The sequence below is a fragment of the Cyprinus carpio genome, chromosome B23 (genome assembly GCF_018340385.1).
Source record: "Cyprinus carpio isolate SPL01 chromosome B23, ASM1834038v1, whole genome shotgun sequence".
Taxonomy (NCBI): domain Eukaryota; kingdom Metazoa; phylum Chordata; class Actinopteri; order Cypriniformes; family Cyprinidae; genus Cyprinus; species Cyprinus carpio.
In genome coordinates this window covers 9,615,654-9,630,309 of record NC_056619.1, presented here as the reverse complement: position 1 = coordinate 9,630,309, position 14,656 = coordinate 9,615,654, and the positions used below count along the sequence as shown (strand labels likewise).

Below are 14,656 nucleotides of genomic sequence, written 5' to 3'. Positions count from 1 at the left end.
GCTGTTGTTTGGCAACTGGAAGTTTCAGCTCCCTCCACAGATTTTCTACAGGATTGAGGTCTGGAGACTGGCTCGACCCATCCATGACCCATCTTCAGTGTTCTGGCTGAGGGAAGGAGGTTCTCGTCCTAGATTTTACAGTACATGGCCCGTTCATTTCCTCAATATGGTGAAGTGGTCCTGTACCCTTAGAAGAAAAACAGCCCCAAAGCACAATGTTTCCTCCTCCGTGTTTGACTGTAGGGATGATGTTCTTGGGGTCATAGTCAGCATTTCTCTCCCTCCAAACACAGCGAGTCCAGTTAATGCCAAAGAGCTCAATTTTGGTCTCATCTGACCACAGCACTTTCTCCCAAGCCTTCTCTGAATTATTTAGATGTTCTCTGGTAAACTTTAAACAGGCCTGTACATGTGTCTTCTTGAGCAGGGGGACCTTGCGGGCGCTGCAGGATTTCAATTCATTGCGGTGTAGTGTGTTACCAATGTTTTGCTTGGTGACTGTGGTCCCAACTGGCTTAAGATCAATAACAAGCTCCTCGCGTGTAATTCAGGGCTGATCCCTCACCTTTCTCATGATCATCCTTACCCCATGAGGCAAGATCTTGCACAGAGCTTCAGACCGAGGCCGACTGATGGTTGTTTTGTATTTTTTCTATTTCTGAATAATCGTCTCCTTCTCACCAAGCTTCTTCTGATGGTCTTGTAGTCCGTTCAAGCCTTGTGCAGATCTACAGTCTTGTCTCTGACATCCTTTGACAGCTCTTTGGTCTTGCCCATGATGGAGAGAGAGGTGGGAATGGAAGATACAGATTGTGTGGACAGATGTCTTATACACCTGAGGAGCTGACATTAGGAGTAACTTCTTAAAGTGACAGGACTAATCTGTGATCCACATGCAGGGCACACAATCAATCTGTGGGAGCCAGAATTTTTGAAGGTTGGTAGGGGATCAAATACTTCTTTATACTTGTATATCGTAAATAATAGAATAAATTTTCTTTTGTCATTATAATATTAAATTAATGTAGTATTTATTTCATACAATTTCTCTTGAAGCAGTCTTCCTTAAATTATTCTGCTTATGCTTTTTTAAAATTTTTAACTTAATTTATTTCATTTAATTTCATTATTAATTTAATTTGGTAGCAGTACCAGGTAATACCTGCTTGAAGTTAAAACAATAACTGTAACAATGGAACGTTGTGTTACATTTTGTGCAAACTACAGTGACTTTTTGGTCCATTTTTGTAATCAAATCATTAAATCGTGTAAACGTTTATTCGCTATTATATATGAAACATGTTTATTTATTGTGTCCCATATTAAGTCATTAAAATATAAAAGTTATTGAGCTTAAGTGAGCGAGTGCTGCATCATAAACACATTATTGCGCAACTACAACGCAAACGGTCTTGCTCTGACGTAACCCGTCAGGCGACGAAATTCCCGCACTATAATTGGCCAAGAGGCCCGTCAATCATATCGCCCATATTTGTACTTCCGGCTGTGTGTCAGCCCTTCAGCAGCAGCAGCAGCAGCAGCATCCCTGCCCAAGAGAGGCGAAATCCGGCCATCATCACAGGTAACGATTCTCTTATTTAAAAGTAGCTCTTTGGACTCATCCACGCCAGTATGTGAAGCTTTAAAGCAACGCTTTCCAGCGGACGAAAAGCCCTCGCGCCGCTGATTAGTAAGTTTGTCAGCTAGCTGCTGGAGCTTTAGCCGTTAGCCTCTGTTTACAGGCTCCGTCTGCGCCTCCTAACCTAGGGAGCTGTCTACACGCACAACACTTTTGAGTGAACAGCTGGCAAAACTCAGTGAGTAACGTTAAACCAGAATGTCTTAAAAATGCTGTCTAGTTAAGCAGCTCCCCAGTTTTTGAGACACAGCCCAGATTATTTAGAGTGAGAGTCCTGAATGTTTTGGTTTTGTTGTCATTTTTCCACGCAGTTATTCACGTTTATTCACATATTCTGCACCGACATGAACAAGTCTGTTATTCCCTGGGGCTTTATACACCAGCATGTTACAAATTTGAAACAACTTCCTCAGTACACGATTGGGAACTGTCTTTACTGTAAAACGATTTTTTAATTTTCTGTGAGTCATTCCAAACGTCCTATTTTATCAAAACTGTCAGAATTACTTGAATACTGTCATGTTGACTTATGTAGGTTCCAAGGCTTTTAACTGCAGCAACGATGTTTATGTCTGATAAAAACTAATGCCATTTCTATGTAGCTTAAAAGTCGCGCCAGTCCATTTCTGGTGTTAAAGTGGGTAAAAGGGTACAGTATTGTGAAGGGGGTCTGTCACGTGGACCACTGAGCGGTTATTGCTTTATTTCTGTTCCTGAGGTGTTATGTTGTGTGTAGCTTGGGGCAAGGCTGTAGACAGATATACTGTAGAGGAGTATCAGGCCACATTCCAGAGAGTAAAGCAAGGTGTCACTGCTTTGTTTTGTAGATGCGTACATGGAGATTCCCGACACCGCCTTGACTTGCTAACTGCTAGTGTGTGTCATTGTCAGGTATGTGCTTGCACCTCTCCCAAGCAGACTACATTCCAAAGGTCTCAATGAAACTGTGAGTAATGCGAAAGACTGTGATTCAACCCACTTCTGAAATCTTGTGGGTGTTTGTGTGTTTCCCTATAGTCACTTTATTAGGCAGTCATGCCCTGTCAGGTATTTCCTCTCTGCCACAAATTTTCACAGATTTGGAATGCGCATCATTCCTAATAAACTTTAAATTCTTTTTATGGCTTTATGAGCATTTGTTGAAAATGTGCTCACTCTCAGGACATCCAAGATGTAGATGAGTTTGTTACATATTTTGAGAAATTTAGTATTACATCACTTGCTCACCAGTGGATGCTCTAGAGTGAATGGGTGCCGTCATAATGAGAGTCCAAACAGCTGATAAAAACATCACAATAATCCACAAGTAATGCACACAACTCCAGTCCATCAGTTAACATCTTGTGAAGTGAAAAGCTGCGTGTTTGTAAGAAACAAATCATTGAGGCATTTTGACTTTAAACCATCAGTTCTGGCCAAAATACCAGTCTATAATCCATAATGCTTCCTCCTGTGTGAAAGTCCATCTCCTGTTTTCTCACACTGCCATCCATCAACTTATTTGTTTAGAACTGTTTTGGACTTTTCACTTGATCTGTGCATATTTCTCTCCTGATGACAGGATTACTTTTTCACTGGAGAAAGCAATGTTATGGATCGAAGATGTTAATTGATGGACTGCAGTCGTGTGGATTATATTATCAGCTGTTTGACTCTTATTCTGACGGCACCCATTCACTTAAGTGGATTCATTGGTTAGCAAGTGTAATGTTAAATTCCACCAAATATGTTCCTATATCTGGTATCTACATCTTGGATGCCCTCGGCCCCTCAGGGCAAGTACATTTTAAGAAAATTAAACTATTCCTTAAAGTATTTTAGCCAGTTTTTTTAAAACCATGTTTAAATACATTTAAATTCATTAAACATGATAAATGCACAATAAATTCTGCACTCAACTAAGTGTAGAAAACCCAAGTGATTCTGTCCAGTCCTCCTTATGGGAGATTATTACAGTAGGTCCAATCCATTCTGTCAACCCTTCATTTACCAAATTTCATTTCTATCCCCTGGTTCAATCAAACAGGATTCTGTTCAAATGCAACAGGACTCATTACCACACCTGCACCTGAGTCTTTATTTTTCATGCAGACACACTGTGCGTGATTATCGGTTGCCACAGCACCCACATTCGGTCGTCTCTCGCTCCCGGGAACGCTGTTCCCAGATCAGAGATCATTACTCTAGCACAACAGCGTGTCTCGGGGGACGGCTGAGACGTCTGTGTTATTTGAACTTTTCAGCTGATTGCAGAACACTTGTTTTCTCATGTAGGTGAAAGTGCATCAGAGATAATGTGTCAGATTCTGTTGAAGACCTTGAGCAAGACTGCCTCTCTCTTTGTCTGTCGTCTTTGATTTCAGAGGACTGATGGTGTCTCCTGTTGACCCTTTGCTTATTTTGACATTAATTTTTGCTCTGTAATGCCTGTTACCAAATAAGGTTGTATATGAAAAATTTTCCTATTATGTTCAATGGAGATAAGAAAGTAGTACATATTTGGACCAACATGAGAGTGAGTTAATGTCAATGATGACAGAACTTTTTTTTTTTTTTTTTTAGATGAGCTATCCCTTTAAGATAACATCTCACACCTTCACATCCCTTTTCTTTGAAACCCAACCATCTGCATTTTTGGAAAACAGTTAATGTTAAGAGTTGGTCTGACCTTGATACAGACAGCTGAAAGTTGTCTTCCACGCTGCATTTACACTCATTTCCTACTCTCTGATTTACTCATGAGTTATCCGTGTGGCCTGACCCCTGACTTTTCCCTTTTAAAAACTCATAGATAACCTTGACCTTCACTGAGGCAAACAATTCCCATTGAAAACAAGCATCACATGGTTTGGGTCATCAGAAACCAATTAGGCCTTGCAAAATGGTTGCGATGCTTTTGAATAGCTGTTTGAAACTTATGCTGAACAATGAGTTGATTCATACGTGCAAGGAAAATAGATTTTTAATATCATTTGAATTAAAAATCGAGTGATATTTGTTTAATCAGACTTTATATTCTAGTGGAAACATCAGACTTCTCCAATCGTTTAGTCCACTTTAACCTTGCACCTTTCTTAAAATCGACTGCAAGCTCACATTCATTTTGAGTAAAACTTGCCATACATTAAAATTCAATCAACAGCTGATGGATGAAACACAGAGAAGCCCTCGGTCTGCCTTTTTTTTGTGCAGTAATACATTATGCTCTGATGTAGAAAAGAAAGAGCTTTGTCATAATTTGAAATATATTTCCTAATATTGCAGATTGGTTGGTCTAAAGTCTAATGTCTGATAAGGTCTATTATTAAAAGGCAATAAACATTGCATAACACATACTTGTAGGTTGGCACCTTGCTTTGCATATCTGATCTAATAGTGGGTCGGCTCTCTGACTTTTAATTTACTGTGTGAGATGGCCAAGAAGTCATAATGGTTAAATAAAGAAGTGTAGCAGTGAAGAACTCTTCAGTACTGCTTGATTTGTCTTTGCTTTTCGTGTTACTTAAAGACTACAGAGTTGTCCTGGGGCTGTAATAAAACTGTTAATTGCACTCCAGTAATTTGTGCTCAGGGAATTTGCCGAGCACGAATGGTAATCTACTAGAACAGACCGGGAAAGACATTCAGCAGGCTTTCTTTAATTAACTCTGCAGTGGCTACATAAAGTTGCATAGCTGGTTAATAGACTTTAACTGTGCTAGAAGCGTTCCCTCAGGTCTCGTCTAGACTGAGATAAGGCTGTCCCGTATGTGTCACAGTACAGGTCTGTCTGTCAGGTTACACTCTTTGGAAGTAGGCAGTCCAAAGTTCAGTTCTATATCAAATGCGTTCCTGCATACAAGCCCATGGGAGGAGACCCACACTGGCTCCACCTCTCAGTTAAAGTGTGGTCGGCTAGTTTCAGTCAAACATGACGGATGAATGGGTGCATGAATGTAGGCTCTAAGATCATTGGAGGAACAGGTGAACAATGGGATTTTTGTCCATTTCAGTGTTGTTGTTTTTCTTTAACTGACTCCATGGTTGAGTTGTTCTCTTGTTTGAGAGTCTGGTTTTGACTTTTTGTCTCTCCACAGGTGTCCCTGTTTTGGATGTGGTAATAAGTCTCCAGAGGCAAGAGAGTGAAAGAGAGACCATGTTTTAGAGACCTCTTGTTGGCAGCCCATTATCTACAATGAACAATGAAGACGAGTTCTATGATGCCGTCACAGGTAAGACATTTTAAATGGCACGTGATGGTAGGGCTGTTTTTGAAAAAATAATCAGTAGTAGTATTAGTGGTATTTAACGAAGTGTCCATTTACCTCTAAAATGTGAAATCCTAAAAGAACTTAGAGGGATAGTTCACCCAAAAATTTAAATTAAAAAATGTCATTCCATACCCCATAAGACCTTCGTTCATCTTTGGAACACAAATTAAGATATTTTTGATGAAATCCGTGAGCTCCCAGACCCTCCCATAGACAGCAAGGATCCTTAGATGATCAAGGCTCAGAAACGTAGCAAGGAGATCGTTAAAATAATCCATGTGACATCAGTGGTTCAACCGTAATTTTACGAAGCTACAAGAATTTTTTTTGTGCGCAACGAAACCTAAAATAATGACTGTTTGCGCTTTGATCTGCACATAACCAATGTATCTGCATACATGCGTTGCATATGTTGTTTACGTATGTGATACTCTCCAAAATGGCACCAGGGTGACACAGCGGAGACGAATAGTTGAATAAAGTCGTTATTTTAGTTTTCTTTGCTCACAAAAAGTATTATTGTAGCTTCGTAAAATTACTGTTGAACCATTGATGTCACATGGATTATTTTAATGATCTCCTTGCTATGTTTCTGAGCATTGATCGTGTAAGGATCCTTGCTGTCTATGGGAGGGCCAGAGAGCTCTCGGAATGCATCAAAAATATCTTAATTTGTGTTCTGAAGATGAATGAAGATCTTAAAGGTTTGGAACGATATGAGGGTGAGTAATTAAAGGCGGGGTATGTATTTTTTCAAAAACGCTTTAGAAAACTGAGTCGGGCACAGTACCAAAACAAACTTGTAGCCAATCAGCAGTAAGGGGCGTGTCTACACACAATGGGGATGAGAGAAAGAGCGCTCAGTGCACAGGACAGACATTAGCTGAGCCGAGTGATGACAGAAAGATAGAGATGGAGGATAAAAAAACACAGCTTTCAAGCGCTGGAGAGAGCTCAAGGCCTGCGATCGGATGCCGAGGTTGCTTTCTTTCTTCTCGATAGGGGAGTAACATTGGTTTTGATTTGTTTCACAGAACTGATATATGCTGGCTTTTGCTTGAATATGCTTGTGTGTCATAATCGTTGCCTGGGTTGTGTACGTATGTGTGGGGCGGAGCTATCAAAATAGGGGAGAGAAATAGGTGCACGTCTGTTTTAGTGATTTGAAATATCAACATTGGCTACCAGAAATCACTTACCCCACCTTTAATGACAGAATTTTCATGTTTGGGTGAACTATCCGTTTAAATTGATTCATGATCGGAAGTTGTTTGAAACCACCTCTGTGACACAAGCCCATCCAGAGCTGTCACATGTCATGAAAATGTTGACATTTACACACAGCAGTATTAAACAGCTGTGTTTTTTTGAAGACAGTCTAATTTGTCCCCTATTGTTAGTGTTTTGGCCATTGTTGACTTTGGCCTTCGGTCTTGTGTGTTTATGACAGAGTGGCTGCCGTTCTGGTGTCGGCTTACCACAGTCTGTTGATGAATTCAATTATGTAGTGCTGTGTTCAGATGGTCTGATGGCTTCTGTCATTGCTGAGATGAAATGAGATGAAAATAATGTAATGAATAAATAAACAAGGCAATACGGACCTTGGCAGGCCATTGCGCTGTGCTCCTGAAGTCTGATATCAGCAGAGTCGCTCATATCAGATTGTACAAAATGTGAAGGAGATGCATTTTAGACCATGTTATTAAATACTGATATCAGGTGTACAGAAGATGTTTGGTGAGGTGTTCTGCATTTAATGCTCCAAACATTTTAAGAGATGTATTTGTAAGGGCGATATCAATGAATATATCAGTTTTTGATCAATATATATTTTATATGGAGCTGCTTAATTTAGGAAAAATCTTTTAATTTCTTTCTTTTTTTTTTTTTTTTTTGTAAAAAAAAAGAAAATCCAGGTTTGTTGTGCCTGGAAATAAACAACAACAAAAAATTAATAAAAAAAAAAAACGATTAACTATGAATTATTTCGATTAATTGCGCAGCCTTGATTTTATATATTTAATATAATTCATTTTGAAGAATAAAATGTTTATTTATTTTGAACACTGTAAGGTTGCAGTCATGCATCTCCTGTCTGTCTATCTGTCTCTCTAAATAAGATGTGCTTGTGTGTCCCAGGCTTGGATTCAGACGAGTCGTGTGAAGGCACATCAGAAGGCAGTTTTAAAGATGCTGTAGTGTATGACGGTGCTCAGAAGAACAATGGAGCGGTTCCTCAGGAGAACGGAATTAAGAAGCACAGGTACAGCCAGATTCCAGCGCTGTGACCCATTTGATCTTTGTCTCTGCCTTTAATCCTTCTCACTCTCTCTCTTTTCTTTCTCAAGATTCTTATTGTTCGTCTTGTCTTTACAGGTCATTCTCGTTCATTTATAATCTGTACATCTGCATAGTTCTACATATTAGTACACCTAATGTTTATGAATGGGAAAACATTCTTCTTCCCTCTTAGGTCGTCTCTTCCTGCCCCTATGTTCTCCAGGAATGATTTTAGTGTGTGGAGCATTCTCAAGAAATGTATTGGACTGGTAAGGATAACTAAATAATCATTTTAGCAGCAAGCTTAGTGTGATTTCAATAATCTTATTTTTGTGGAATATTGCCATGTTAATTTTTTCTGTGAACCTCGTTATTTTTTTAATTCATATGGCCCTGTAATCTTCAATCAAAAACTTCCCCTCCCCCTCGAAACGATACCTGTTCTCTGATGACGTGAGAACGGGTCAGTAATAATCCCTCGCCTCCAGCAGCTGTCACTCATAAGAGAACACTGCAATTACAAACGACAGTGACCCAATCAATTCTTGATAGACAAACCCTGTGTTTCTTTTCTCATTAAAGAAGCTGTTTATCTCTGATATGCACTACAATAGGGAAGAAAAACACATGCAGTTTCTATTAGTGAAGTAGTTTGAAAGCATGACTCGTGAAGTTGTCGTGGTGTTTGGTCCTGCTCAGTCTGTTTGCTGGTGCTGTTCCCTAGGAGCTGTCCAAGATCACCATGCCCATTGTGTTCAATGAGCCCCTGAGCTTTCTACAAAGAATCTCTGAGTATATGGAGCACACATACCTCATCCAGAAAGCCTGCTCGCAGTCCGACTCTATAGAGAGGATGCAGGTGAGATCACACACACCTCTTAAAGCAGAGGTCTCAAACTCAATTCCTGGAGGGCCACAGCTCTGCACAGTTTAGCTGTGGCCCTCCAGGAATTGAGTTTGAGACCAGTGCATAAAGGCAGATTGTTGTGCTTGGATTTTAAAATTAATTTATCATTTCAGTATAAGCTAGGGCTGGGTCAATATCGAGATGAATCATAATAGACATTAAATTGTGAGGCAGTTGGTGAATTACAAACCTGTTTTTCTGTCCCTTTTGACGGTCGCTGCATTTGCTGTGTCTGCAGTCGCTTCTCAGTGGGATAGAACTGGAAAACCTTTCAACCCGCTTTTAGGAGAAACCTATGAGCTCACACGGTAAAGACACATCAGCAGAGAGTTTAATAACAAACTATGCTGATAAGATTTGAGGATGTTGTTAAATGTGGGTTAGATCAGAATTGGTCTGGAGGGAAACTGGCCCCTGTCATTTATGTAACTCTACTTCTCCTTCCTCTTAACGCTTCCTTCCTCTGCTCTTGTTGGCTTCTCTTCTCAGAGAGGATCAGGGTTTCAGACTGATCTCAGAGCAGGTGAGTCACCATCCGCCAATCAGTGCTTTTCACACTGAGAGTCTGGCAGGTGACTTTGTGTTCCACGGCTCCATCTACCCCAAACTCAAGTTCTGGGGCAAAAGTGTGGAGGCAGAACCTAAAGGGACCATCACGTTAGAGATTTACAAGTGAGTGTGCCATCTGTAAGTGCACACACGTACAGAGTAGACCATGATAGAAGGATTCCCTGGCTTATATTTGTTTTGATTTTGATTTGGTTTTGCTTTTCATTTTTATTATTATTATTATTATTATTATTATTGGAGGTGGGGGGTTGGGTTTTTTCCTTTTTTATATTTTGCTTTTTTAGTCTGGTTTAGCTTTAAATGCCTTCTTTTTTTTTTTTTTTTTTTTTTTTTTTTTTTTTTTGGTTGTTTGATATTTTTAATGTAATGGAGTGGGGTGTGTTTGTTGTCTTATTTTTTTGTTTTGTTTTTTGCTGTTTTGTTTGTTTTGGGATTTTTGTTTGGTGCATTTCCCCCTTTTTTGTTTGTTCTTTTTTTCTTTAGTGCTTTTTATTTATTTGTTTTATTATTATTATTATTATTATTATTATTATTATTATTATTATTATTATTATTATTGTTGTTGTTGTTATTATTATCATTATTATATTTGTTAATTTATTTTTGCCTTTTTTGGGGGGTGGGTGTGCTGCTTTTTCTATTTTATTTTATTTTGTTTCATTTTGCTATGTTTGCCTGCTTTTTCAATTGTTTTGTTTTTATTTGGTTGTTTGATATTACATTTTAATGTAGCTAATGCTGAGGAAGGGTTGCCTTTTTTGTTTTGTTTTGCTTTTGTTTTTGTTTTTGGTTTTTCATTTGTTTGTGTTTTTTTATTACATTTTTAATGTAGCTAATGGTGTTTTGTGTAGATTTAGCTGACTTTCTTGCTTTTTTTGTGTTCATGAAAAGGTTTATTGATTGTGTGAGTGAGATTTTTCTTGGATGAGTCAGTGGTTGGATTTGAGTGCTAAGGGTTCTGGGGTTGCCGAGTAACTGCTTGCTCACTTACGTGTGTGTGTGTGTGTGTGTGTGTGTGTGTGTGTTTATCCTCACAGGCATAAAGAGGCATACACATGGACAAACCCTTTCTGCTGTGTACACAATATAATTCTTGGTAAACTGTGGATTGAACAGTACGGCACTGTAGAAATTGTCAACCACAGGTAAAGACTGTTCAGTTTTTATGACCCATCTATTCTATTGTGAATTCACATGGATATGTCTGAATTATTAATGTGATGTTTGATTGGTTAGTACTGGAGAGAAGTGTGTGCTGAACTTTAAACCCTGTGGGATGTTTGGAAAGGAGCTGCACAGAGTTGAAGGTTACATCCAGGATAAGAGGTGGGATCCTGACTCACTTGATTTAAATGAGGAAATTGTTTCACTGATCAATATATCAGTTTTTATACTTGCACCTAGCAGCATTACACAAAAGAGCAAATGTTTTGTGTTACCAGTTTCATTGTAGAAATGCACTATTTGCAATCAGTCTTTTTAGGATAATGACATGACTGATATGACCTCATACTTACAATTAATTTCTTGAAAACAATGATGATCTTTAAGATTTTAAAGTTTAGAAAACAGACACCTTTGACACCCGTGACATTAGGCACTGAGTTTCTTTATTGTTTTTTTTATTTAATGAGCGCATGTTTCCTGTTCTTTTCCTGTGCATGGCACATCCAGTAAGAAGAAGCGCTGTGTGATCTATGGCAAATGGACCGAGTGTATGTGGAGCGTCGACCCACAGGTGTACGAGGCCCATCGGAAACTCGAGAAGAAAGGAACAACGGACACTAAAAAACAGAAACCGGTATAAAAGATAATAGTTGACCACTCATGCTGCTTCTGCATCTGACTGCTAATGCTTCCAGTAAAACTAAAGCAAAGCTCTCTCTGTGTTCAAGGTAACAAAGAGAGAGATGTAGACTAGTATCATTAGGAGGTGTAGACATATTAGACTCTCTCTAGTGATCCATGCACATGCCGTGAATAATGAAGTGTTGTTTTAGGGTTACTGAACTGTTTGTATTGGTGTGTGTGTGGTTTAAATGTATGTACAGAAGAGCTGTGTGTAGGTGTAGAGAGAGCAGGTGTGTTAAAATACTCTTCATGCCTCAGACCTTTGCCTCTGTTCATTTGTCTATTTAAACACGTGTCTCATTACATGACAACACACCCAGCTGATTGCTATATTTAACAGTCAATGAGTGTGGGAGCTTCTGTGTGTTTTCTGTACGGATGCATACATTGTGACTTAAAAATGGTCACTATCATCCTCGTCTCATTCCAAACCTGACTGCCAATTCCTCTCCTGTGGAACATAAAAGTAGATACTTTGAGAAATATCTCTAAAATGTTTTTTTTTTTCACAGGATTGAAGTGAATGGTCACCCCAACTTTTTTCCAGAATATCTTCTTTTGTGTTTTGCAGAAGAAACTAAGTAACCAAGTGACACTTATTTCAAACAACGAAAGCCCGAGCTGACTTTTCAAGCCAAACATTTCACAAATATAACTATTTCATTTTAAATGATAAGACACTATATGCACTGGAGGGGGCACTTGGTTTGATATCGTGTCTAATGTGTTTATGCTCTTCTTGAATACTAGGTATTGTGTGAATAATAAAAATGAAAGCATATTAGGGAAAGTTATTGTGTTTAATCGATGTACTTGCACCAATAGGAGGAGCCAGAATCCGTCAACGAGGATGCCGATGAAATGCCTGAAGTACAGGAGACTGTGGCAGTAATTCCTGGTAGCACATTATTATGGAGAATATCATCAAGACCGCCTCATTCAGCAGAGGTACACACACACACTGTTATGTTCATGTTCAGTATCTCTGCTGTCACTTTTGATCAATTTGACACATCCTTACTGAATAAACAAATTAATTTCTTACAGAACTTACATTTACTGACCCCAAACTCTTAAACAGTAGTGTAGTAATGGTGCTCTACCTGATTCCAAACCCCTTCTCTTCACTTCTAGATGTATAACTTCACTAATTTTGCCGTGACGCTGAATGAGCTGGAGCCTGGCATGGAAGGAGTGCTGGCACCAACAGACTGCCGCCTGCGGCCTGACATCAGAGCCATGGAGAACGGCAACATGGGTAATGAAGTCATTAAAACCCAAAACCAGCGCTACAGCGCCCCCTGCTGTTCACGCATGCTAACCCCTTACATTTGATATCTTTGGCTGTGCGTGTTTGTGCAGATGAAGCCAGCAGAGAGAAGGAGAGACTGGAAGAGAAGCAGAGAGCAGCTCGTAAAGAGAGGGCCAAAGATGGTGAAGAGTGGTCGACTAGGTTAGCGCTGCTCCTTTTTTTACTGTTTTTACTGTTATTTATGCAATATTTTTAACCTCTCCTACTGTTTTTAGGTGGTTTCAGTTAGGCACAAATCCATATACAGCATCACAGGACTGGCTGTACACTGGGGGCTACTTTAATAGGAAATACACAGACTGTCCTGATATCTACTGATGAGGAGGTGCAAGTTCAAAGAGGTTTTGTCACCTCCTCCCTCCCTCTCTCTCCCCGTCTACAACAACCCTCTTCACGATGCACCATCAGCAACGATAGCGCTTATGCTCACATTAAACTGAGCTGCCTCCATCTTCCGCACTTGCGTTTATGATTGTTGTTTTTTTTTGTCCTTTGGAAGCGTCTTCTCTCACTTCCCATCAACCCTGTAGGTTTTCTCAATGGAGGAAAGCATCGAAACAGCAGTAGGAGAACCGATTTGCCTTTTTTCTGCCTTTGAACGTACAAACCCCTCATCAGAGATGTTGTTATATCACCAATAAAATGTGACTCTGAAGTGCTTTGGCCATTTTCCATGTACAGTAGGTGTTTAACATATGAAAACTAATTGCAGATGTTTTGAGTTTGGCAAGCACTGAGCCACCTCTGATCCAGCTGTATGTAGAGCGTGAAGGTGGTGAAGAGTTAATGAAATAACAACAGTAATAATGTTTAGAGAATGGTGATGAATGTTAATAATGAACTTTGGGTGAGTGAAGGTGTGTGTGTGTGCGCGCTTGTGGCAATTAATGTAAAAAGCCATAGATTTTATTTTAATTGGTACAATATTTTGCCTTTTGGATTTACAGATTCAGATTAAATTTATGTGAAATAGCCTCATCACGCGTATGTTAAGGTGAACCGTTTTAAAAATGGCCTCAAAACTCTTTTTGTTTTTTTCCTTTCACTTGGTTGTTTCCACAGAGACTCATGGGATGTAAAATAGGCTGATTGTACCGACATTCAATAAGGCTTTGCTGACATACTGTAAATGTACATATTCATATTTCACAGTTTTTCTAATGTATTGGTGTCTCACTAAATTGTTCCTCAAGCACTATTAATTGAATTTGTTTTAAGTAAACTCGGGTGTCATGGGTTATTTTATTCATCAGCATTAGCATCTGTTATCACTGTTCTCAAATATAGACGTGTACACTGTGTATTTGAGAAACTAACCAAATCTATGCAACCCATTAAACTGCTCAAACCCCACAGAATAATGAACGAACAGATTATGGCAGCTTATGGAAGTGTAAATATAACATGCATCTTATTTGAGAGAATATTTCCTGCATGCAGATGCCATGAAAAGTATTTTACACCTGAGCGGGTTTGAAGCACAGCGATGCAACCATTGTTACTCTTCTCGAGTACACAAACGTGTTTTATTTCCCGCAGTGCCAGACTTTCAGTGCACTCTCACTAGTACTTCATCTTGAGCTGTTTGTGCCCCATTTAACGGTGATTCATTTGAATATGTTAGACATTTTATTAGATTTTCTAACCACCTTTCCCCTCGTGTGAGTACTTAACGTAAACAGGAATGTCTAAATATAGTGTGTGTCTGTTAGATACACACGACATTCAGTACACTACTTGTTTTGCATCCTGTATTGTATCTGTTACTTCATTAAATGTACATTTAATAATTTGAAAACTAGCGTTCTAAGACTAATATCCCACAATTAAACTATGGATTTTATTTG

General features: G+C 39.1%; 1 protein-coding gene across 5 annotated transcripts; it reads left to right on the top strand.

The window, feature by feature from the left end:
• The first annotated feature begins 1,462 nt into the window (after positions 1-1,462).
• osbpl2b (oxysterol binding protein-like 2b) lies at positions 1,463-14,656 on the top strand. Of its 5 annotated transcripts, none has more exons than XM_042750081.1 (15): positions 1,477-1,582; positions 2,467-2,530; positions 5,716-5,850; positions 8,029-8,152; positions 8,363-8,438; positions 8,894-9,028; positions 9,287-9,384; positions 9,566-9,748; positions 10,684-10,791; positions 10,883-10,972; positions 11,321-11,447; positions 12,323-12,445; positions 12,632-12,755; positions 12,860-12,950; positions 13,025-14,656. In XM_042750081.1, exons 3-15 carry the CDS (start codon positions 5,814-5,816, stop codon positions 13,125-13,127), a joined length of 1,419 nt encoding a protein of 472 aa, XP_042606015.1. In that variant the 5' UTR covers positions 1,477-1,582; positions 2,467-2,530; positions 5,716-5,813; the 3' UTR covers positions 13,128-14,656. The 5 variants fall into 5 exon arrangements, with proteins under 5 accessions (XP_042606017.1, XP_042606015.1, XP_042606016.1 ...); XM_042750082.1 differs by lacking the exon at positions 1,477-1,582 and adding an exon at positions 1,672-1,690; XM_042750084.1 differs by lacking the exon at positions 1,477-1,582 and adding an exon at positions 1,799-1,817.

Coding starts and splice junctions, on each gene's coding strand:
- osbpl2b (XM_042750083.1), top strand. CDS start 5,814: ATGAACAATGAAGACGAGTTCTATGATGCCGTCACAG. Junction 9,385..9,565: donor GAAACCTATGAGCTCACACG/GTAAAGACACAT, acceptor TTCTCTTCTCAG/AGAGGATCAGGGTTTCAGAC. Junction 12,756..12,859: donor CATGGAGAACGGCAACATGG/GTAATGAAGTCA, acceptor GTGTTTGTGCAG/ATGAAGCCAGCAGAGAGAAG.